Source organism: Saccopteryx leptura, chromosome 2, assembly GCF_036850995.1.
Source record: "Saccopteryx leptura isolate mSacLep1 chromosome 2, mSacLep1_pri_phased_curated, whole genome shotgun sequence".
Lineage (NCBI taxonomy): Eukaryota > Metazoa > Chordata > Mammalia > Chiroptera > Emballonuridae > Saccopteryx > Saccopteryx leptura.
Window position 1 is genome coordinate 274,332,522 of NC_089504.1, and position 24,147 is coordinate 274,356,668.

Here is a 24,147-nt window from a genome sequence, read left to right on the forward strand (position 1 = left end):
TTGAGGGTAAGAAGGAGAGAAAGTAGGAGCAAACGATATTGAAGTGAACTATAGTTCTATCTGTTCAACTCTCCCTCAGCTGAACTACGAGGCATCTCCAGTTGGTGCGATATGTGTTCGTTTATTCATTCAGCAAATGCCAAACACTATTCCATTAGGTGTTGAAGATATAATAGTAAACAACATTGACCAAAAATCACCACTCACTTTGCTAGGTAAAAAAAAAAAAAAAAGATAAAAACAACAGGTCGGGTGATGACAAGCACAATGATGAAGTGAAAGTGGAGAAAAGTTCACAATGTAGTCAATAGAGGAAGAAACTACCCCTCTGGACCCTGTCCAATTTCTGCCTCTCTGTTTGCCCTCCTCCTCATTGACTGCTATCTTTTCTAGAATGCTCTTGGCCATAGACAGCTGTAACTCAGCTCAGAAATCATCACCTCTAAGAGGACTTCACTGAACTCAGCTGTGTCCATATTCTTGGACCAAGGTGTCCAGCTACATACCCAGTTTCCTCCCTTCTTCCCGGTGTCCACTTCCTTGCTCTACATCCAGTATCTCTCACTCTTCTCCAACCCTTGAGCTCTCCTACATGGTCCTGCGCACGAGTGTCTCTGGTTCCCAACTGTCCTGGTCGTGTCGTCCAGTCCATGCCCAAGCCTACCCCTTGAATCTGATAGTCCCTGAACATCCCAGGAAAGGGTTCCCTTCATTCTGCTTCTTCCACACCCAGCAGTAGAATTCCAACAGAAGTCTGCGACTGCTGCTCACACCAAGCTTGCTCTGGCGTCTGTCTCTAGTATCCAAGTGGAAAGGATTATTTTCAAATATCTTCAAGCAAAGAAATAGCCATTTCCTGTGCATACACATACTGGTAGTGCTTTTATTTATTAAGTCCTCATCTGAAAAAGCACGCGCCTGCCTTGGGCACAGCCTCCACAATACTTTGTTGTGCCACAAACTGAAATTTATTCACAGCCATACTCTCACAAAGATGGGGCTGCCGTGTTTTTGCAGCCTTCCACCAAATGTGTTTGAGTTTCTTTAAGTCATTCCCCTCCACAATATCTTGCTGTAGCCAGGGTACTCAGGCTAATTATACCTTCTAACATTTAAAATTTTTTCTTTCTTAATTTACTTAAAATATGTGTTCTTTAGAATGAGAATACTGGTCTCCCCCATCTGGAGATGTCATATAACTGGAAGCCTTTAGTGCATCTAAAAAGCACTAGTTAGTGCTTTTTAGATGCTTTTTAGATGCACTAATTACTTTACAGCCATCTCTACCAGAGCAGCCTCATCCATTCTCTCATCATAGCCATATGCTCGCTGACACCCGTGCCCAATGACCAGCTATGCCTTTCCCCTTTGGCCATGGACCTACTTTTCTCAGACAGACAAGACATCCACCCAACTCCTGGTATCCACAGACGTTCAAAGCGTCAGCTTTGGATCGTTTCCGGAGAATGACCAATATCCACTCTATTTTCCAGGCAAGGAAACTTGCCCTGTGACAACTATTGTTAAAATTGAATAATATATTATGTAAGCTTAGAATCGGCACATTTGTAATTCTTGTCTTTTAATAAACATTATATAGTATTTTACATGAAAGTTAATTTGGAAAAGTCTCAGTTACACTGTCTGTCCTGAATGAATACACATGGATTCAAGTACCCAGCTTCCTTCCAAGAGTAAATTTATACTGGCCTGAATGTTGGCCCTGGCTACTGCACCAATCATATCTCCAAACCCTGTGGGGCTACATAGTTTCATGTTTAAACAGTATATTTGAAATAAACAGGGATAGCCCAGTGACAGAAAAAGCAAAGAGAAAGAATTTGAGCAATTTCAGTTTTGTTATTATTCTATGTGACGACTTAAAGTATTTATTTATGCTTAATATTTAAAACAATGAAGCAGTATAAACTCTGAGGGCTAATATTTTTGCTTGGTAAGTACAAACTTTATTTCAAACATGGGGTGACTTACTCAATTTGATTAACATCTTCACAGTGAAATGTATCCATTTTAATTGTTAACTGTTTTTAAAACTAAAATATGCATTAAGAATAATAGATTTATTAAAATTAACTTATTCTAGATTTGTATACATTAAAACAAATTTGAAAATACTAGGTAGATATATAGAATAAATGTGGTGCTTTATTGTCTGGCAAGAACATGAAAGACCTAGAAATAATGACAGAAAGAACTAGAAATGCTGACAGTATTTGCTCATAATTATTTTGAATCATGTAAAGAAATTGGAAGTGGGGAACTAACATAAAATGACAGAAACAAATAACAATAGGAAAAAAAACAAAGAAGGGACAGTGAATCAACATCTGTATCTATTTTGAAATATACTGCTCACAAAAATTAAAGGACATTTCAAAATGAATATGAAGCAATAAAATATATCCTAACTTTTGTGAGCAGTATATATAGTGCCTTCAACATCACATATCATTTTATTTCATGATTATTACTGAAAATAATTATGTTGTACAGAGGAGAGTATTAAAAATTTTATTTCACATGTCAGATATGCTAGGTACACCAGAGAACCATGTTGCTCTAATTTACATTTTTTAACATAAAACCAAACATATTTTCACATTTACTGGTCATTTAGGTTTCTTCTTTTTTGAAATGTCTGTTAAATTCTGTGCTTATTGTCCTATATGGTATTAATATCCATTTATGCAAATTTTTAAATATTTTTAATATTAATCCTTTGATCTTCAAACATCCGTCTTTATCTTCAAATTCCCAGATCGTGCACCAATATTTTAGGTGATTCTGTGAGGCTATTTTTTGTCAATAATTTTTAAAATGTATTGTTTTGTGGAATTTATCATCTATGACAGAAATTCCTTGATATTCTGGATTTCATACTTCTTGGTATATTGCTTCTTTAATGTTTATGTAATGACCTTACTCAGTCTAAATAATACTTAATTTTATTATAGCCTAGTTTTGTTTTTTAATTTTTTTGGAAAAGTCAAGAAGCACTTAAAAAAAAATCCTCATTTTCCAAACCACTTCCTGAATGCTTTCCTCAAAGAGGGTCTTATAGCTTATATCTGATTATATTAATACTATTATATCACAAATTCTACCTCCAACCAAGATGGAACAACAATAACTGGATTTACCTTTCCCCCTGAAAACAACAACAACGAAAAGAAACATTATTTCAAACCACTAGACAGCCAGTAATGAAGAATGGTTATCCCTGATAGAAAACGAATGAAGTGAGAAATCTGTGGAGCTCACTGACTTGCGAGTCCCAGGGGTGGTACAGGGAGGTGGGACCCAGGGAGAGTTCAGCAGACTGAGTAAAGCAAACAAGTCGGGGGAGAGCAAGGTGGCCAGAGTTCACTTTACAGAATACTAAAAAGGAGGGGACTAGACAAGAAAGGAACTCCACAGATCTTAGAGGGTTCCTCTTGAGTATTCAGCTGAATACTGATATGTGCCAGAATGTGAGAAAAATCCCTAAGGCTGGGGAAAGACCTACCCAGAAAGGACTGGAAGGAACAGTGACCAAAAATCACAATGATACAAGATAGTTCCTTTTTCCACCAACCAGACTGGAAAATGTCTTAATTCTTGAGTCTTCTGGTAAAGTATCATAAAGGGTCTTTTCTTAGTGGTGAAAATTGAATGCCAGACCAGCATTGCTGCAGTCGCTCCTAACCAAGATTAAAAGTAAAATCCAAAAGGACCAAATCGTTTCAAGGTAACTTAATGTATTCAAGAACAAAGCTCAGTACTATTTTAGGAGTGCAAAAATATCTAGGGTCCAAGGTCAAATGTGTATGTAGTACCTGGTATGCAAGAAAAAGGAAGTCATTAAGCATGATAAGCAAGAAAATGCAAGCCAAAAGAGAAAGAGAATCAGTCCAATGAAAATCAACTGAAAAACAAGACTTTAAAACAATTATAACTACTGTACAAGGTGCTTACAAGATATCTTGCAAGAAAAATCTCTTTTTCTTGCTGTTTTTAAAGTTTCCTTAGCTCTTTGTGAGATTTCCAAATAAATATATCTAATTCTTAAACAATGCAGTTTGAATTTTTATTAACATTAAATTAAATTTATAAATGAACTTAAAATTAGTATCTTAAAATTTTCATCACATCTAGGAAGGAGAGAGAGGGGGTGGGGGGAGGGGAGGAGCACAAAGAAAACCAGATAGAAGGTGACAAAAGACAATTTGACTTTGGGTGAGGTGTATGCAACATAATCAAATGTCAAAATAATCTGGTGATGTTTTCTCTGAACATATGTACCCTGATTTATCAATGTCACCCCATTAAAATTAATAAAATGTGAAGAAAAAAATTTTCATCACATCTCATTCAAAAGTATAAATTTCTGCATTTTTAGAACTCCATGTTCTTTAATACAGTTTTATTTTCCATATCAATATCTTGTGTACTTATTATTGATTTCTTCATATTTTATTATGAATGTATTTTATTTTAATATTTTCTAGACATACTGTTATGAGCTGATTTTTTATACACTGATCTTGCTTAATATCCACCTAATGACAAAGTTTTGTCTGTTAATTTAATGTATTTCTATATAAGCAATCATCTTGTCTATAAATAATTTTATTCTTTTTTTCTAACTCTTTAAGTTCTTTTATTTTCTTTCCATATCTCATTGATCACGACCACTAGTAATAGCAGTGACCTATGAATGCCAGATCTCAAAGGAAATGTGTTGTCTAAAACTTCTCCATAAAATATATTGTTTATTTGTTACACCGTTGTCAAGTTAGGAAGTTCCCTTTTATTCTGTTTGCTAGAGCTTGCATTGTACATGTGGATAGTTTTCTGTATCTAATAAGGTAATCAACATTGTGAAGACACTATTTCATTGTCTTCAGCCATCTTTTGTTGTTGATAGGATATTGTTAAAACATCATCATTTTTCTGTAGGTAACCTAACATTGTCTATTTGGTTTTAAGAGTTTTCCATTATGTTTTAAAATTCCTTTACAATATGCTTAGATATGAGATGTTTAATTTACTCACTTTTTCTAAATTCTTCTCCTATCTGCAAACTCCCATATTTATTCAGGTTTAGAAATTTCTCCTGGATTATTTCATCTCCACCATTCCTTACTTCTGGAATTTCTGATACACAGATTATATACTATCTTAATTATTCCTCCTTATACTTCTCATTCATATTTTTTATCTCTATCTCTCCATAAATCACTGTGCCAATTTCTTTAGCTATATCTTCAAGCTTATTAATTAACCTTACTCTAATGCAAGATTAATTTCTACAGTCAACTTATATATTCACCATGGACAGTTCTTTGTGAGTCCCTATATTTGGTTTCCTGTACACAGAAACAGACTTAAACTTTTAGTCTAGGTCTCTCTGACCAAAATCCACAAATGGGCCAACGCACATAAACTACAGTCTGTTTCTCTTTGTAAAGTAACTTCAGGTCCCGTACAACATGTGGCAAAGTGGATACCTGGTACCATACACTGGAGAAAATGATACATTTTTTCCCAAAATGATTGCAAGGTGAACTTCTTTACCAGTGGCTTATCACTAATAAAAATTGATGTAAAATCAGTTTTGTGCAGATTTAATATATATTTATATTTATTGTGAGAAAATAAAACTTTGAAAAATAAGTCTTTAGGAAATCTGGTTAAAATCTTTCTGACTTATAAAAATAAAACAGTGTACAATTCTACTTAAGAGCTCAAAAATAATTTTATTATTCAAAAAATTATGTGAATATGATATATACTTATCAAAAATATTGAATTAACTTGTAAAGACCTCTTTTGAAAAATTGGTTTAACTTACTTTAAAAACTACTATCTGTAGCAGAAATATTTTTATAAAATGAGATCTTCAAGTAAATATAAAGAGACTTTAAAAACAGGTAAATTTTAGGCAAACTAGGTAAATTGATTATGGAAAGAACTGGTTTCAGTCAAATTGTTTTTTATGCAAACTGGTCATCATCCTATTTCAACATGAAAAGAGTAATATATTTTTAAGCTGCAAATATTGGGCTCTAGCTTTGTTAATGTATAATGGAGGGTCATATATTATATATGATTATCATGAAAAGAGGTACACCAGAGAAAAAAGGGGTCCTTCGACTGAACTAGATAAGGGAAGAATTGAGAAAATTTAATTTTTTTATTGATCAAAGGGAAAATATAGAGGAAAAAGTAAAATAGGATCAAGTAGCAAAGAATTCAGGATGAATGTGTAACAGAATAACAGGAAAGCAAAAAGGATCTAAGATGGAAGATCCCAAATGTAGAGACAGAGCCCATCAGGGTACCCTGGATCAGGCAGGAGACAGAGGTGGAACAGGAGACATCACTGATACAAGATACAAAGAACAGAGACTAGGGAGCAGAGGAAGAACTAAAAGCCACTGACTATAGCTATTTGGTAGAAAATGTGCCTGCAAATTTAAAATGGCTTTGACCAGATGTCAAAATTGTGTCCAAAGCCAAAACAGAAAGGGTTCTCTTTCCCTCAAGGCCAGAACAGATATTTTAAGTGGTCTTCATGATTCCATGATGATGATATGATGAGTGGGCTGGCTCAGAGTGGGCAGGTTGGGTGCCTCAAATGCCAGAGTCCTAAAAGAAGGTCTTTGATGGCATACTACTCAGCTGTATTAAAGAAGGACATCTTACCTTTGCAATAGCATGGATGGACCTGGAGACTCTTACACTAAGTGAAATAAGCCAGGCAGAGACAAACAAATACTGTATGACTTCACTTATATGTGGGCTCTAATAAGCAAAATAAACCTACAAACACAACAGAAACAGAACCATAGATACAACAGACTGACAGCTATTAGAGAGGAGAGGGATTGGGGAGCTGGGTGAAAAACATGACGGGATTAAGCAAAAAAAATAAAAAACTCTCACAGACACAGACAACAGTATGATGATCACCAGAGGGAAGAGGAGGTAGAGGGAGGGAGAAGAGGGTAAAGGGAGATAAATGGTGACAGAAAGAAACTTCACTTTGGGTGACAGACACACAAATATGCAGATGATGTATTATAGAACTGTACACCTGCAACCTACATAATTTTATTAACCAATGTCACCCCAATAAATTCAATAAAAATTTCTTAAGAAGACCTTTGAGTTAATGGGCAGTAGTAAAGAGAGCACTTAGAGAAAGCTGTTATAAGCTTCTGATTATTGAAATTATCAATAATAATAAAAATTTTTATTTTAATTTGTTGGTGAAACAGAGTTCTGTGGAGGAGGGGCAAAAGTAGGGACAGTTTCTATTTAAGAAGCAAGAGGCCATCAGCACAGTCTGGGTTGGAGAAACCTCCACATTCATACTTGGGTGATGGCACTGATTCAAAAAGCAAGCCCTTGCCGCTTGGCTCAATGGTAGAGCATTGGCCTGGTGTATGGAACTCCTGGGGTTCAATTCCTGGCCAGGGCACACAGGAGAAGTGCACATCTGCTTCTCTCCCCCTCCCCCTCTCCTTTCTCTCTGTCTCTCTCTTTCCCTCTCGCAGCCAAGGCTTCATTGGAGCAAAGTTGGCCTGGGCGCTGAGGATGGCTCTGTGGCCTCTGCCTCAGGTGCTAGAATGGCTCTGGTTGCAACAGAGCGACGCCCAGATGGGCAGAACATCGCCCCCTGGTGGGCGGCTGGGTGGATCCCGGTCGGGAGCATGTGGGAGTCTGTCTCTGCCTCCTCGCTTCTCACTTCAGAAAAATACAAAAAAAAAAAAAAAAAAAAAGCAAGCCCCTAGATGCTATGAGTAACCAGTGAATAATCTATGCCCCTCATGGAAGCTTTTTCTATCTCCATCCCCTTTCTCTTCCCCCAATGTGGCTTTGATGGCTTTCCTCTAAGCACCCATAGCACCCTGCCCTTATCTACCTTACAGCGTATCTGTGTGTACTGATCATTCATTTATTTTTTTCTTCACTAGACTAGAGCTTCAGGTGGGCAGGGACTCCTATATTTAATTTTTGTATTCCCAGTAGCTAGCCCAGTGCCCAACACACAGAGGCAATGATGAAAGGATGAAGAGATAGGAATAACTGGAATAAATTATTGCTAGAAGAGTAGCTCACACACATGCGCATAAACACACACAGACTCCCTCTTGCTCCTCGATGCTCATCCCTAGGCTAGACTCCTCTAGGCTGTGGAACATACGCCAGCCTAGGAGAGGTTGCCTTCAGCTGTCGACAGTTCTAGCTCATCATCTCCCTAACTGTTTTGTTTTATATCAGCCATGCGAATCTAGAGTGTCGCCTGAGAGTCCATCCCCGTCCCTGACATCTGTCTCCACCCTCCCAACCTCTCCTCTTTTGTTGTTCAGCATCTTTTCTCTTTTAAGAGGAGGACAGCAGCAATTTGCTGCTGTGCCATATTTATGTCTTTGCTCAATATCTATTTGTCATTTTTATTGTATTTTTTCTCTCTGGGCATTCATCTTTAGAAGAGGCCTTGTCCTCAGCATTTGCTTTCAGAAAAGAGAACAGGATGCCTCAAGAAATTTATGCCAGTGGTTCCTACTGAACCTGGCTACATAGCAACAGAACATTCTCACACCGTCAGGGACCCTAAACACTTAAAACTATACAGTGAGTTTACATTCTTTTAAACATTTCAAAAACTTTTTTTTTTCATTTGAGTCTCACAAGGGTAATAATATAGGGCAGGTATCATCCTCTAAAAGTACATTAGGGTTTAGAAAAGAGCAGTTGGGTCTAGTTGTGTTTGAGTTCTTCTCTGCTAGTGTGACCGTGGAGCCAGTCACTTACTGCCCGATCCTCTGTTTCTTCCACCTCTTACATAGGGGTGAGTAATACCTCTAACCTTCCTATCTTTTAAGTTACCACAGGTATATATATATAACAGTATATGCCTAACCACCTCACACAGTTTTGATAAAGCTCAAATAAGGGAGTAAAGATGAAAGAAGTTTTTGAACTCATGAAGCATTATGAAACCAAAAGAGATAAACATTGTCCTTACTAAAGTATTACTATGATATAGAATAAATTGCTGAATTCTAGGAATGGAGACAGTTATTAATGATCAGAACTCAAGTCCCCAACCTCCCATTCCAGGGCTTTCCCTCCCCGTCCTGCTGCCTAAGCGACACTGACAGGGGCCAGGAGGCAACTCTTCCTATCGGGGCATGCGTGGGAAAAACGTCCTTCTCCCAGCCCCACCCGCCTTCCTGTTTCTTCTGGGTGGAAGAGCTGGACTTCCTCCGCCAAGGAGAGAGCAGCCAACTAAGTTTCTCTCCATCTCAGTGACTGATGGGAGAGGCGTTTGGCTGGAGCCAGAGAAAAGAAAGCAGCAGACCTCTCTGAACACCTGCGACTCGCCCACCAAGTTGCTGTACAGCGGCCCAGAGAGATCTGTAAAAGGGGGCAGGAGGAGAACTTACAAAGGCTTCTTTTCTTTTTGGTTTTCCATGGTCTTTCAGTCATGACTCCAAGACCTGGGCAATTTTCTGAGTCAGTGAATGATTCAACTCTCTTAAAAGCACTTCAGCTCACTAACAGATTTCCTTTCTGGCAAATACTTCAGTGGTTGCCACCTGGGAGCTTTCACTTACCTTGCATTTGTAATTTTTTTTTTACTGGGGCTAACTGATTTTTGTTTTGTTTTGTTTTGTTTCTTTTTAATGCATTTACGTATTAGGCCACAACTGGCTGGAGATATACAGTGAGAATCAAGCGATAGCCACGTAAATGGATTGCAATAGGAAAGTGACCTCAAAGAGTAGTGTGGAGGTTAAAGACACTCCTGAACAAACAGAATGATATCATAGTTTCTCGATTCAAAAGTAACTTGATGGAAATATCTGAGCCTCGGATTCAATTGCTTTCACCAGGATAGTGATGAAACGGGCTCTGTTGATAAAAGGCAGCCCAGCCCCCCCTCCCTAATTGCATCAGCTTGACCCTCTCTTCTGATTAAATGCCTATAATTTTTCTCCCAGCATGTAATTTTTTAATTATAATATGTTTGAAGAACATCAAAATTGTTTGGCTGTTTGTAGGGTGATTGTTGACAGCAGAGCCAATCCATTTTTTCTCTGATGTGCCAGGCACCCAGTGGGTGCCCGAGAAATAATAATTGATGAGAGGGCACAGAAGTCTTTGCAGAGGGGGGATGGGCTCAGAGGCAGCTCGGTGTGCGGAGGAGAAGACTCTGGACTCCATGGGTGCTGAGTCCCTGCCTCCCCGAGCGCGTGGGACAGTAGGAATAAAAAGAAAGAGGCACTGGGATATGTACCCGTGCTCTTATTTACTGCAGAGAAATCCCTGCTCAAAGGCCTCCAGTTAGTTCAGCTGGTTCTCCCTGGATCTGGGGATGAGATACAGCCATATTTTCAGAGAGAGAGGGAAATTTGGTTTAGGAAATACTTTGCTTGTCATAGTTAAAATAATCTTAAACCAAGAAAAATATATTATTTTTCTAGAGAAAACAAACAAACCCAAACAACCCAGAGTTCTGGAAAGATGAAATGAGAGACAAAGGTAGGGCTAGGAAAAAAAGAATGTCTACAGGGGACACAAAAGGAAGCCAGGTATCCAAGTCCGAATTTCAGAGCGATGTGGGCAAGTGATGTGGACTGTCCCAGATGCGGCTTCCCCACCTCCCAGCTGGGTGGTAAGCCTGAGTAACATACTTACCCTCTCTAACCCGTGCTTTCCGCCCCTGTAATGATGATAAGATGTACCTACCATGTGTGTGGTGACGCTTACGGGAAGTGACACCTGTCACAGGTGGAGCACACCATCCACACAGTGAAAGTGCTCACGAACGGTTGACAGTAGTTGTATCAAGAAGCGTCTGAATCAGCGTCAAAGGGCAGCCCCCTTCCGGCAAACTGCAAACACAGCTTAACTTCACCGCTGTCTGGACCTCTCTGCCTCTGTCCTTTCTGGAAGCAGGGGACTGGACAAGATGGCCTCTGAGGGACTCCGCTTGAAGGAGCGACTGGTCCGCGCCTCAGAAGGCAGGGCCCTCTGACTCCATCACCTGCTTGTTGGATCTGTATGTTGTTTTGTTTGTCTTCTTTGTTTTTCCAGGAGTCAGCCGCGTGACCCTCAGACCTGAGAAGGATACTGAATTGCCAATTCAATTTACCTAAAACTGGTGGAGCCTGAAAGCTGGCCTACATTGACATACAGCTAATCTAATACAAATTGATTTTGGTTTTAAATCCAAGCAAGTCAAGAAATTGCTGTGGATTTTTACAAAACTCAAAGGGCCCTGCTTTGCTACAACTGCAAAGCCTCTAACCTAGGCTGCCTAGTCTTTGAAGCTCCTCATGCCGCATAGCTGCGGCTACGAGCTCCATCATCCCAACCGCCTCCCCAAATGCCGGCCTCAGAAGAGATTGAAAGAGCCCTAGCCCCGTGCGCTCCAGGATCCCACTGAGTTACGCTCGGTGCCTGTTGCGCAGTGTCCTTGAACTTGAAGTTTGATAACTCAGACGTATTTCTGAAGCTTCATTGTCATGCATTGCTCTTCTGGTGGTTACATCCCGTGGTGTAAGCATTTGTCCCGAGAAGAGAAATCTGACTAACGAGGTCTCTATAGAATTTGGAATCTGCACTGCTTTGGGCCTCCACGTCCATCAACAAGGATTGACTTGCCGAATTCCGGGGCAGGGCTCAGAGTCCCATAACTCAGGACCCTTCCCTCTGGCCGACTGCCTGCCTGCTGCCCTGCTGGCTTCGATTTCCTCCACACCCAAACCTGGGAATCCTCATTGGTCCACAACCCATTTCAAATTTCATAGACAGTAGCCTTTTGCCCGGACCAGCACTGGTTATCTATCTACAAGAAGCTCTCTAAAAGCATTTTTATTGAGCTAGCTACAAATCAATTTTAAGCAGGCTTTTTGATTATGAAGAAATAGATGGGACTCAGATGTGACCATTTGGGAACACACGGCAAGAAAAATCACTTTGTCACACACCATTTTTGGCAAATTGAAGGTCATATGCTAACCCTTCTGAGGATATATCCAAAGGTAAAAATAAAGTCTAACTCAGTGAGGTTGTTATGATTAAATGAGATAATAACACATAAAAATTATTTAACACATGTTGACCATAGTGTTGTTTTTTTTTTAAAGTCCTAAATAAGCAGGCTGGGAAATGGGCCAACTAAACAGAGTCAAAACCTAAGAAGAGCCAACTAACTGAGGCGGAACCAGCCACAAAAAGAAGGACGCATCCAGCTCCTCATCTTGGGAAGAGGTCTGGTACAGCCCATTGGATAGCAGCACCCTTTACCTGGAAACAGTGGCCACAGCCAGCCAGCCCCAGGCTACAGATGAAGATCCAAACTAGCAAGTAGGTCAGGGGTCCCCAAACTTTTTACACAGGGGGCCAGTTCACTGTCCCTCAGACCATTGGAGGGCCAGACTATAAAAAAACTATGAACAAATCCTTATGCACACTGCACATATCTTATTTTAAAGTAAGAAAACAAAATGGGAACAAATACAATATTTAAAATAAAGAACAAGTAAATTTAAATCAACAAGCTGACCAGTATTTCAATGGGAACTATGCTCTTGTCACTGACCACCAATGAAAGAGGTGCCCCTTCTGGAAGTGCAGCGGGGGCTGGATAAATGGCCTCAGGGGGCCGCATGTGGCCCGAGGGCTGTAGTTTGGGGACCCCTGAAGTAGGTAGACAGGAAGTCAACAAAGGGATGATAAAAAGGCCTTGAGTCTGAGAAAGGGATAAGGATTTTAGTCCCCAGCTGTATGGAATAGCTGTTTCTAAATTCTAGAATTACATGAAGTACAATTAAAAAAATGGAGTTTTTAAAATTATTAAGTCTGAGGCAGGACACTTTTAACAAGCTTTTTTGATTATTTAGATGTAGATGGTTTGAGGACCTGTGATATTGTGATTTATAAGAAATATATATTTGGTCATCAGATGATCAAAATGTATTTTGCGTGCATATTTTATCCTCATCCACAGTTCCTGGCTCATGGCTTCCAAAATCCTTGGAATTTCCTATGTGTTGAGAGTGATAAAAAGGGTCTTCTGTTATATTAAGAAGGTGACTTTTGGGAAGCTCCTAAAGATGGGGGTTGGTCACTAGGAGCCCCAATCATGTAGTTAGAGGACTGTAAGTCTCACCTCTGACCTCTGGGAGGGTAAGAGAGTAGGAGGTTGAATCAATTGCCAATGACCAATGAGTTAATCAGTCATAACTATGTAATGAAGCCTCCTTAAAAACCCAAAAGGACAGAGTCCGAGAGCGTCCAGGTTGGTGGGCGTGCAGAAGCACAGGGAGAGTGGCGTGGAAGCTCTCTGCCCCGCCCCGCATTTGCTCTCTGCCCCTCCTCCATCTGACCGTCACTGAGTTACATCCTTTTATATTAAACCAGTGATCTACTCAAGGATAATGTTTCCTGAATTCTACTAGCTCCTCTAGCAAATTAATCAAAACCAAGGAGGGAGTCCTGCAGCTGGTGACAACCTGCACTGAAGTCTGAAGGGGGGGCTGCCGTCTTGCAGGACTGGGGAGCCTCGTGCTAGGTTTCCTGGTAGGTATTGTCAGCGTTGAGTTGAGTTTCTGAACTTTGCTGGTGTATAAGAATTGTTTGTTGGTGTGGGAACAGCTCTCTCTATGTAGGACATAGGGTCTCAGAACACCCAAAGAAGGACTACTCTTGAGAAAAAGTTCAATGTAGAGAGAAGACAACAGCAAGGCCGATCCCAGAACTAGAGAAACCAAGTCACTCAGAAGGTTAATCAGAGGAAGACTCCAGGTCCAAACATTTAGTGCATTGTTAGGATTCTGAGCCTCAGAAAACAAGGCAAACCCCCCCCCCCCAGGCTCTTGATTATTGGAGAATAAAGCCACTCTGGATGGCATAGAGTTGCTTTCAGGGAAAACAATGAGTCAAATGTGCCTGATTTGTTTTCCCTAAGCTGAAGAAAAATAATGATTATTTTAACGAAGAATCTGGCACCATTTTTCTCTTCCATTCATTCATTTAAGTAGGCATTTATTTATTCATTTCTGTATTGAGTGCTTCATGATTCCTGCTTCTGTTGTTCCAACTATGATCTCACTCCTGAATCTAGGAGCTACACCTAAAAATTCTCTTAAGAACGTGATATACAAAGTCTAATTCATAATCTTTCTTCTCATCTCCAAATTAATTTTCCCTCCTAAATTCCTATTCGTCAAGGATCAAGAACAAAAATAAGAATCTCTTATCTGTATGTCATGGGATAAAGTATGAAAAAGTTTGCCTATATTTGCTATGATTTGTGGTGGAGGGGCAAGGGTTTTTGAGCTATTTTAAACACCTTGCGACAGAGGCTGGAAGAGGACATGCCGTCAGCATGGAGAAGCGGAGGTGTGAGCCCTGACACCCTTTCCCACTCCAGGTTCTTTCCATTTGGGTCCCCCACCGGCAAACTACGTGCCCCTGATGTGGTTAAGAAATGGGAATTGGAGAATTATCTAAAGGGCCAATCTGTCTAATGGGTAATTTGATTCAAGAAGCATAGGAAAGGTACCATCACTCAAAGTCAGCAGTAACAACAGCTTGATGTAGTACCTCAAAGTCTACCATTAGCAATTCATTCTTTAGAAACCTTATTTTTAAATGTAAATAAATACCAGTGCCAAAGTAAATAATTACAGCAAAGGTTTTTCACACTGAGTTCCCAGGACCCCTCAACAGTTCCACTGAACATTTTCCCAGGCCCACCAGAGGGGGCAAGACTCACCAATGCATCCAGCGCTGTCACAGGAACGTTTAGTTTTTCCCTGAGAAATTTAGGAGTCTCCATGCAGAGATTTTACAGGAAAGGCACTGTACTTTCAGAAGTTAAACATCATTTGTAAGAAAAAACTGGAAGCAGCTTAAATGTCCATCATCCTAAATTATACTGCTTCCACACAATGAAATGTTGAGGAAGCTGTTTAAAACACCAGAGACCAATATGTTCTGATGTGGAAACACATTCGGATAGATCATTAAATGAAGAAGTCAGGAAAGAATTACGGGCTAGTTCTAAACATGTTTAAAATGTACACTTATCTACTGTGTATGCGTGAATCCTTTGAGAAAGGTTCATAACATTCTACCTGGAACTGAGACGTGGAGTTTGGGGCATACATTTAACATCTCACTGTATTCTTTTCTGTACTATCACCCACTTTTTTTTTTTTTTTTACCATGAGTGTATTTTGACCCTTCTTTTTTATTTATTTATTTATTTATTTTTTTGTGACAAAGACAGAGAGACAGAGAGAGGGACAATAGGGACAGGATGGGAGAAAGATGAGAAGCATCAATTCTTCATTGCAGTACCTTAGTTGCTCATTGACTGCTTTCTCATATGTGCCTTGACCTGAGGGGGCTACAGCAGACTGAGTGACCCCTTGCTCAAGCCAGTGACCTTGAGCTCAAGCTGGTGAGCCTTGCTCAAACCAGATGAGCCCGTGCTCAAGCCGGTGACCTCGGGGTTTCCAACCTGGGTCCTCCATGTCCCAGTCCAATGCTCTATCCACTGCTCCACCACCTGTTCAGGCTATTTTGACCTTGCAATTAAAATTTGTTTAAAAATTTTTGAAAGTTACTGTACTAAGATATCATTGGTCATTATTAACATCTTGGCAGGTATTAGTTATATCTCTCTTTCCACCATTACGATTATCTCAGAGAAGAGAAACCCCTGCGCAGGTTAATTTGGAATGAATGAGGCATGAAAAGGAAGGGCCCACCTATGGGCTGTTGCCTGGGAATGAATTCAGAAGATATGGGGAGTTGCTCACCTGGTCAGGGACCTGACATTGGACAGAGAAATAACTTCTGGTTGGGAGAACTTCAGAAGGAATGACTAAGAGATAAGACTCCATGTTTTTGCTTGGGTCACTGATAATGAATATAATTTCAATGATTCCCAGCAGAGAAACTAGATTCAGAAGGCTGGGGAGTGAGAGTCAGCTATCACTGGAAAAGCATTGTTTCTGAAGCTTTGGAAGGCTGTTATTTGGGTTGGACAATGATTCTGAAGAAATCAACCAGACTGTTGCTCAACTCACCACTTCCTGAGTTCGAGAAGGAGACCAAGTATCATATTTAGAGTCTAAGGACACTGGAGTCAGAAAGCCTGGGTTTATGTTCTATCTCTAACAATGAAAAACTTGTGACCATTGTGCAATAAAGGAATTAGACTAGATTTTCTCCAAGTTCCCTTCCAAATCTAAGCTCTGTTATAATTCATGCACAGGCATGAAAACTTTCAAGTGCTTGCCTTTCTTTCCTCTGCTTCCAATTCTCCTCTCCCAAATAGGCTTCAAGAATAAAATATCTGCCCTCCTTTTGTGGGCCCTCTCCTCCCTGACTCATGTGGGCATATGTCAGTTAACGTGCACCTGTGTGCCAGGCTGAGCCCATGACCCCGTGTTCAGCTCCTTCTCCAGGGCCTGTGGAGCTGAGCTGTCCGAGCTGTCAGTCATGCTTACTCGGCCGGGAACAATCTGAACATCACAGTTAATTAATCTGCAGCCTCAAGTAGACTCTCAGTGTCCACTGGGAATGCAATTTAGGAGGTCTTGGTCAGGCTGTCACTTGATGTACAAAATCACTTTTACTCCCCACTGTTTCCTACCGATGGGGTACCTCCATTCTCCCCCATACCCTCCCCCCATTCTGGTCTGAGGGGAAAGGTCAGTTGTGACTAGGAGATGAGGTTGGAGTCCAATTGGGGTACAGGTCAAATGGAGACAGGCGGCACCTTAGATCAAGCCCAGGGCAAATTTGGACTATAAACAAACTGCTCTCTGGGATCCTCTGTCCTGTTAACCCAGCCCCCCTCTGCTGCTTGCCTGGCTGTCCCGTGGGTGGTCCTGCTGGAACCATGGTTTGGAGAGTGTCAGAGCCCTCGCGTATAAACAGGGCGTTTCAGCCAGCAGAGGCAGGCCGGGGCTCCGGGCTCATGTTCTTTCGTTTGCTCAGGCGAGTCTCTCTCCAGAAACAGGACAGTTCTTCCTCCTCAACTCAGGTTATGGGGACCCCGACTTCTGAAGTAGCTGAGAGTTGTCCTTGACTTCCTTCCGTCACTCCCTATCCAAGCAGTCACTGAGTCCTGTTAATTCGGTTTCCTAAAGTTTTCTAAAATCCACTCACTTTCCCCCCTGCCCTCTGCCTCTCAGTCCTACTCATGCTTTTCTGAAAAGTTAGCACAGCCTCTCAGTTGGCCTTTCTATGCCAAACATACTCTTGAAAAGCCATCCGTGGCTTTTCCACGGAAGCAAATGCGACTGTAAAAACTCCCAACTGCAATCATGAAGCCCATGGAAAAAATTTCACGACCCTCACTTGTCTCCACGAAGAAAGGGGGGCAAACTGCAGGGTCTTTGGCAGCCTGGCTCTAAGCCAACCCCATAACAACAACAGCAGGAACAGCTGCTAGGTGTTCAGAAGCTAGTCTGTCCCAGGTAACAAACTGGGCATGTGCACATGCAATATATAATATTTTTAAAAGTCAGATGCATCTAACTTCTTGCTATCTGGAAAATGTCAGACCTCAAGAACATTATATAGTAAGTGAAATAAGTAAAAGATAGAAAGCTAAGAACTATATAATTCCACACATAGGCGAGATAGAAAACTGAGACTCATTGGCAGAGATAAAAGTAAAGGGGTTACTAGGGGGAGGGGCTTGGGGGCTTAGGGGAATAAAGAGGGACAAATATACAATGACGGAAAATGATTTGACTTTGGGTGATAGATACACAATGCAATCAACAGTTCAAACGCTATAGAGATGTTTATCTGAAACCTATATACTCTCATTGATCAATGTTACTTCATTAAATTTAATTTTCTAAATAGAAACTTTTTTCAGAAAGGAAAATGTCCTTCTCCCTTAAACCTCATTGCTTCTATGTGCCTGTCCTTTTGCAGAAAGTGCTCTTCTTGTCATTCAGGACTTATCTTCTGTCATTCAAGACCCTGCCCAGTGGCCTCCTCCTCTTGGACAAAGCTTCTCCGTGCACGGCTCATTGCCCCCTCCTCTGAATCGTAGAATCTTGTAGCATCACAATTGGCACTGCACGGCACTGCAACCTGCTTGCCTCATTGGGGGGGTGCACTGCACTGCAACCTGCTTGCCTCATTGGGGGATGCACTGCACTGCAACCTGCTTGCCTCATTGGGGGGTGCACTGCACTGCAACCTGCTTGCCTCATTGGGGGGTGCACTGCACTGCAACCTGCTTGCCTCATTGGGGGGGTACACTGCACTGCAACCTGCTTGCCTCATTGTGGGGGGGTCTTCAGGAGGCAGGCACTATTTTTTATCCATCTTCATGTCTTCCACTGTGCTTAAAGCTTACCTAACTCTTTTTTCAATAAATGAGGCAGAGAGGAACATCATGTGATTGGAAGGCCATTTAATAGCAAAACGTAATGAGAGAAGGCAGTTTAGGACACTCTATTGGGATCTCGGGTGAACCCAGGAGAAGACAGCTTCCCTTCACTTCCTCCCATCTTAGGGAGGATCTGAGTGGGGAGCAGAAGGCAAGAGTCTCTGAAAATAAGGGGCTGTGATGAAAGTAAACCTCACTCCTAGTGGGTTGAGGAGTTGGCCAGTTAAGCCGCACCTTAGCAATTTTGAGCTTGTCCCCTTCACTCAGCTCCTGGATGGTGGGTGAGCATAAAGCCAGCTCAATCAGGAAGGATGCAAGTTTATGTTATTATTGTACAATGTGACAAATGGCTGGGCACTTCCTTTACACAAGTAGGTAAGTTGAAGCAAACAGCCTTTATTGGATGCACCTCAACTCATGCGTCTGGGTCTTTCCATCAGTCATCCCCCATTGTATTTTGCCGTCTCTCCTTCGCTTCACATCGACCCTGTATCCAGCATGCAGGGCCGAGTACCTCTGACAGTCCTGTCTGCTGGGGGCTCGCATCACAGTCCCAAGCAAAAGTTATCTCCACAGATCCCTGGGTCTTTGTTAAAGGGTCCTTAAACCTCCCTTTTATGCCCATTACCTGCCCCAATTTCCACCCAGAATCTTAGCCGAGGCACCGGGGTGCATCTAACAACCACTCCAAGCCTCATTGCCTCATCTGCACAGTGCAGATAATAACAATACTTCTTGCATGAGAGGGTTACTGTGAGAACTGCAAAGGTCAATCAAACCCTTAACACAGATAAATATTGGCTAATAATAGTAACCAGAAACTCCTTCCATGGCCCAAGGATGCCTTAGATGCTTTTCCAATTTTAGTCATTTGAATTTGTCTCTCTTTCCAACCTGACCAGGTTCTCCACGTTGCTCTCCTTAGGATCAATTACTTTCTTCCAGTCACCAGCCTAAGCACCTTCACCTGAAACAAGTCTCTGCCCTCTGACCTGCTTCTCCACTGGCTTTCCTCTCCTCTTTTGGACCTGCCTCACTTCCTGGACGAGGCTCAGGGAAGCCCGCTTTGCCAGGTCTCCGTCCTGTCTGTATATGTCTCATAGGCACAAATGAGTCCAGAATGTCATATACATTGCCTTGAGAAAATGGATGATAGGCATTCTGCAGTAAGTGGAATGCAAACATTCACCCCAAGAATTATTTGATTTTTTTTTTTCACTAGAATTTGACACAAATTCTCCCCAAGCATCACCGGGTATGCCAAGTCTCCCAGAGCAAGACTGAGAAAGAAAACCAAACTCCACATGACCACCTCTCTGTCCTTGGAAGGTAGCCCTGTCTGTTCAGGTTAGCGATGGTGCCTCCACGGGGCCTGGGGTAGACAGGAGTCTTCCAGCACCAGCAGGAGTTAGGCGGAAGCAGAGAGGGAGAAACACAGGGAGTCTAAACTGTAATCCTCACTCCAGGGGCCTGTGTTACACAATCGCCCTTTGCCCACTGCCCTGTGTGTCCCACTGGAGTCCACACTGCCATTCCTCTGAGAACAAGGTCTTCACTGTAGCATTTCTCTGCACCTCCCATTGCCACCAGAGAGCCATGCTTCTCCAGGTGTGGCGCTCAAGCCCCAACAGAAGATTCTCCTGTGACGACAATTCTCCCCACCCACACACCGAAATCACAACTTCTGAGGGGGGGGGGGGTAACTGGAGCTCTCCATTTCTAGAAAGCACAGCAGGTGATTAAAAGGGGGCGAGCTTTGTTATAGAAGGGTCCGCATACTTGGCCTGTCCAACACCCTTTATGAAAAATCTGTCCTCTCTTCCTTGTTTCCAACTTTATCTCAATGACTTCAGAAGTCTTATCACTTATAGCTACCCTAACATGTGTGCTTGCAACTCCCCAAATATAACATGCAGGTTCCTACCTCAAGGACCTGCTCATGCTACACCTTCTGTAAACACTCTGTCTCCACCTAAGCCCTACTAATTCTTCAAAGCTCACTCCAGTTACAGCTGTTGAACACATCATATTTCAAGCCAGGTATTGGGTACCCTCTGATGTGAGGCTCTATGCCCTCAATTTTACCACAAAGTGCAACATGTGATTCCCGCCGACCAGATGCTTTGAAATTGGGTAAGGAGATGAATAGTGTATATCAGCAATCATAAAAGAGGTAAAGTAGAAAAGCAATAAAAAAATTTGAGAGAGGAGGAGGCACGAGATATCGGGTGAAGATTAGTGAAGTGGGGAAGTAAAGGCTGGGCAAGGGGAGGCGTTTGAACAATGGCACAGAGGTGGGACATGAGGCGAAAACACAGAAATAGGAAGCAGCACAGATTGGCTTGGGTTACTGTAGAGCTCATGGAGAAGAGATTTGCATATGCCTATGCACTTCTTTGAAATGTTATCAATATGTTTCTAAAAGTAAAGCTTTTTCTCGTTATAAAACTTTTTCTAATTATAAAATATAGAAAGACAGGAAAATGTAAAAGATAGTCATAGCATACCATGTGACTATTACCACAGTTAGCTTTGGGTTGATCCTTAAATATATATATATATTTGAAATAAGACTGCATATAATTCTTTACACATTTGAAATAAGACTGCATATAATTTTGCATCTTATTTTTGTCACTTTGCAGGGTGTAATGAGCACAAACCCAAATCACTAAATATTACTTGAACACATTGTTAATAGTTGCATAATATTTTAACATACATATAGATTTCATTTTTTTTTTAAGTGAGAGGAGGGGAGATAGTGAGATAGACTTTCACATGTGCTCCACTAGGATCAACCCGGCAACCTCTGCCTAGGGCCAATGCTCAAACCAACAGAGCTATTTTTAGCACCTGAATCTGATGCTTGGACCAACAAGCTATCCTCAGTGCCCGGGGTGACACTTGAACCAGTCAAGCCACTGGCTGCAGGAGGTGAAGAGGGAGAGAAGGGGGAGAAGGACAGGGTGAGAAGCAGCTATTCACTTCTCCTCTGTGCCCAGACTGAAAATCGAACCCTGGATGTCCATATGCTGAGCTGACGCTCTATCCATTGAGCAAGCCAGCCAGTGCCTCAGGTCTCAATTTTACCTAGTATTTCCCAAGTATAATTCTATGGGATGTTAATGAAAGATTTATTAATAGGTTTAATCAAGTTAAAATAATTTTTTTTCCTCCAAATTCTAAGTCTTCAAAAAGTAATAATGTGGATTTTGACTATTCAAAAAGGGAGTGTAGCAAGTAGTAATTTTCAAATGTATTAATAGCTGGTTCTTTTTTAAAACAAGCATCTCATGGGATTCATTTTCTACATGAGTTTGGGAAATACTGATTTAACCTTTGTCCGATAGTAGAATATTTAGAGTATTCCCAGGTTTTCACTATCATAAATATACTTAGATAATAATCTTTGTACATAAAATTCAGGCTGCAGTTTGCAATATTTTTTTTAAGATAGAGTTTTAGAAGTGGATTTGTGGGGTCAAAGTATATGGCTTTTTAATTTTTTTCAATGTAACGTCATCTTCTCTCTCTCTCTCTCTCTCTCTCTCTCTCTCTCTCTCTCATCACAATTACAAGAGCCTCCTGCACTGTGTGATTATGCCATGCATTTCTACACCTCCCCATCTCACAGCTTTGCATTTTTATTTAGAAAGGTTCTCACCAAGCGTTTGATGATGGTGATAACAATGATAAGGAAGAGAATTAGCAGGCCAGAGGGCAGGTTAGAGCAGAGAGGAATTGCATCCTTCAGTAGAAAGTGTCCTTATAAAAGACTCCTTAAATGCAGGTTATTCTCCATCTGGAGGCCTGAGTTTAGTTGTTGCTCTTATTCTCTGTGTGACCTTGGCCAAATTAATAGCAACATCTAAATGAGAAAATATATGTAAAGGCTTATAATACATGCCTGGTCACATAGAAGCACTGAGTAAAATATAGCTGTTATCATCATCATCATCATCGTTAGCTGATATCTGAAGCCCAAAGGCAAGGTGACCATTTCTTTAAGAAATTGAAAGTGCACGAGAGTGATACAGGCTCAGAGTCAACAGCAGCTTGCAGCCAGGAAGACACACAGGAGCGGCGGCTGGGGAATAGATAGAAATGGCAGCCATGGCAGCAAAAGGGAGCCAACAGGGAAAGATGGAAGTCAGCCAAGGCAGCTAGGGACCGCATTAAAGAGAAAAAAATCAAATCTGTTTTGACATGGTAAAGACTAACATTTTCATTCTGAAGTCCTCTCCCATCAGAAAACTCCACTCTGATCCCATTTCCCACTCCAGCTCTAATCAACCATCTCCCGCTGGACACAATGTGGCGGCCACCAGCCCGGCTCTTCCCAGTCAATTCCCTGTCACCCCTTAAGTGGCAGCAGGCCCTCCAAGCTGGCATTCTCAGAGGAGCCACTGACAAGAGCAACTCTGATGCCTGGCAGCTCCCTGGGCCCTCTTGTTTGTTTCTCGAATCCAAAGTAAAAATTATCCCTGTGTTTTTTGAAGGCCCTACTGGATTTCCTGGCTACATCTAACCCAGAACCAAAAGCTGGATCATTTGGTGGCATCTCTGGCACAGTGAGCCCAGAGCCTGGGCGCAGAGGGTGCTAGGCCGGGTCCCACTCTGCCTTCAGAGCCTCCTTCTCTCCTCCTTACTCTTCCTCATTACTCTCAGGGCTGCTGAGAGTTAACAAGTGTTAGAAAGCCCTTTGATCTATTTAGAGGAAAGGCCAATTTACTGTGATTAAATGCAAGGTAGTGTTCAATTAGCGGAAGATAAACACAACATATCAACCCACTACGATAATTTTTAAATCAAAAGTTAGAGCACACATAGGCGGCTGCAATAATAATTTACTAATTTAATGATGATGGAGCTTTTTAAGATGTTGCCATTCTCTAAGAGTATGTATGAAGGACACCCCTAATGTTAATTAGCAATTGCTTCATTAACAACTTAACCAAAAAAAAGCCACACGTTGTGAAATTATGGGGGAACTTAGGAGGAATGAGAGTTGATGGAAGGAAATTACCACGAGGATCTTTCCCATCAGTTAATGAAGGGTATGATGTATAAATCATTTGTAAAGGCCATATGGTGACAGTCAGTAAAAGAAAGGAGAATTTGGAGTATAGGGATGGGAGCAGTGCACGTGCCTCTTCATATATGCACCCCCAGTGGCAGCAAAGATCCACCCTTTCTGCCATGCAAACTGCAGGGCACTTCTGTTTGGCAGACAGCTGTTGCTTACACCTCTGGGCTCTGCTTGACAGAGTTAGAGTCACCTCCAGTAGAGTGTGAAAGCTTTGACAGACAATGAGTGCTTAGGAGCTTCTGATGAATTCATTAGCCTGCACTCCAATTGGAGGGATTCCTCTTAGATTCAATACAGTTCTTCTGTCCATGGTGGCCAGCTTCTTTGAAGATGTGTGAACTGGACCACAACTGTCCAAACTGACTTTGGGTTCTAGAGGTAAGGGACTCCTGACAGTCTGAGGCAGCAGTTCCCAAAGTCTGCTACACCTTGGAATCAATGGGGGATCTTCTAAAAATACTAGTCCCTGGCTCCCACCCCCACCATTTGATCCATAGGCAGTATGCTGTGGGCTGAATGTTTGTATTCTCCCCAAAATTCAGGCTAAAATCCTAATCCCCAAAGTAATGATATTTTGAGATGCAACTTTGGGAAGATAATTAGG

At 41.5% G+C, this 24,147-nt stretch overlaps 1 protein-coding gene across 1 annotated transcript in view; it reads right to left on the reverse strand.

The window, feature by feature from the left end:
* The window catches only part of LOC136392002 (mitochondrial calcium uniporter regulator 1-like), a 61,405-nt gene extending 44,867 nt beyond the window's left edge, over positions 1 to 16,538 (reverse strand). Inside the window, exon 1 of the mRNA XM_066363961.1 lies at positions 16,455 to 16,538. Within this exon, the coding sequence (XP_066220058.1) occupies positions 16,455 to 16,538 (84 nt within the window). The remainder of the gene's footprint in view (positions 1 to 16,454) is intronic.
* Between the last annotated feature and the right edge of the window lie 7,609 nt (positions 16,539 to 24,147).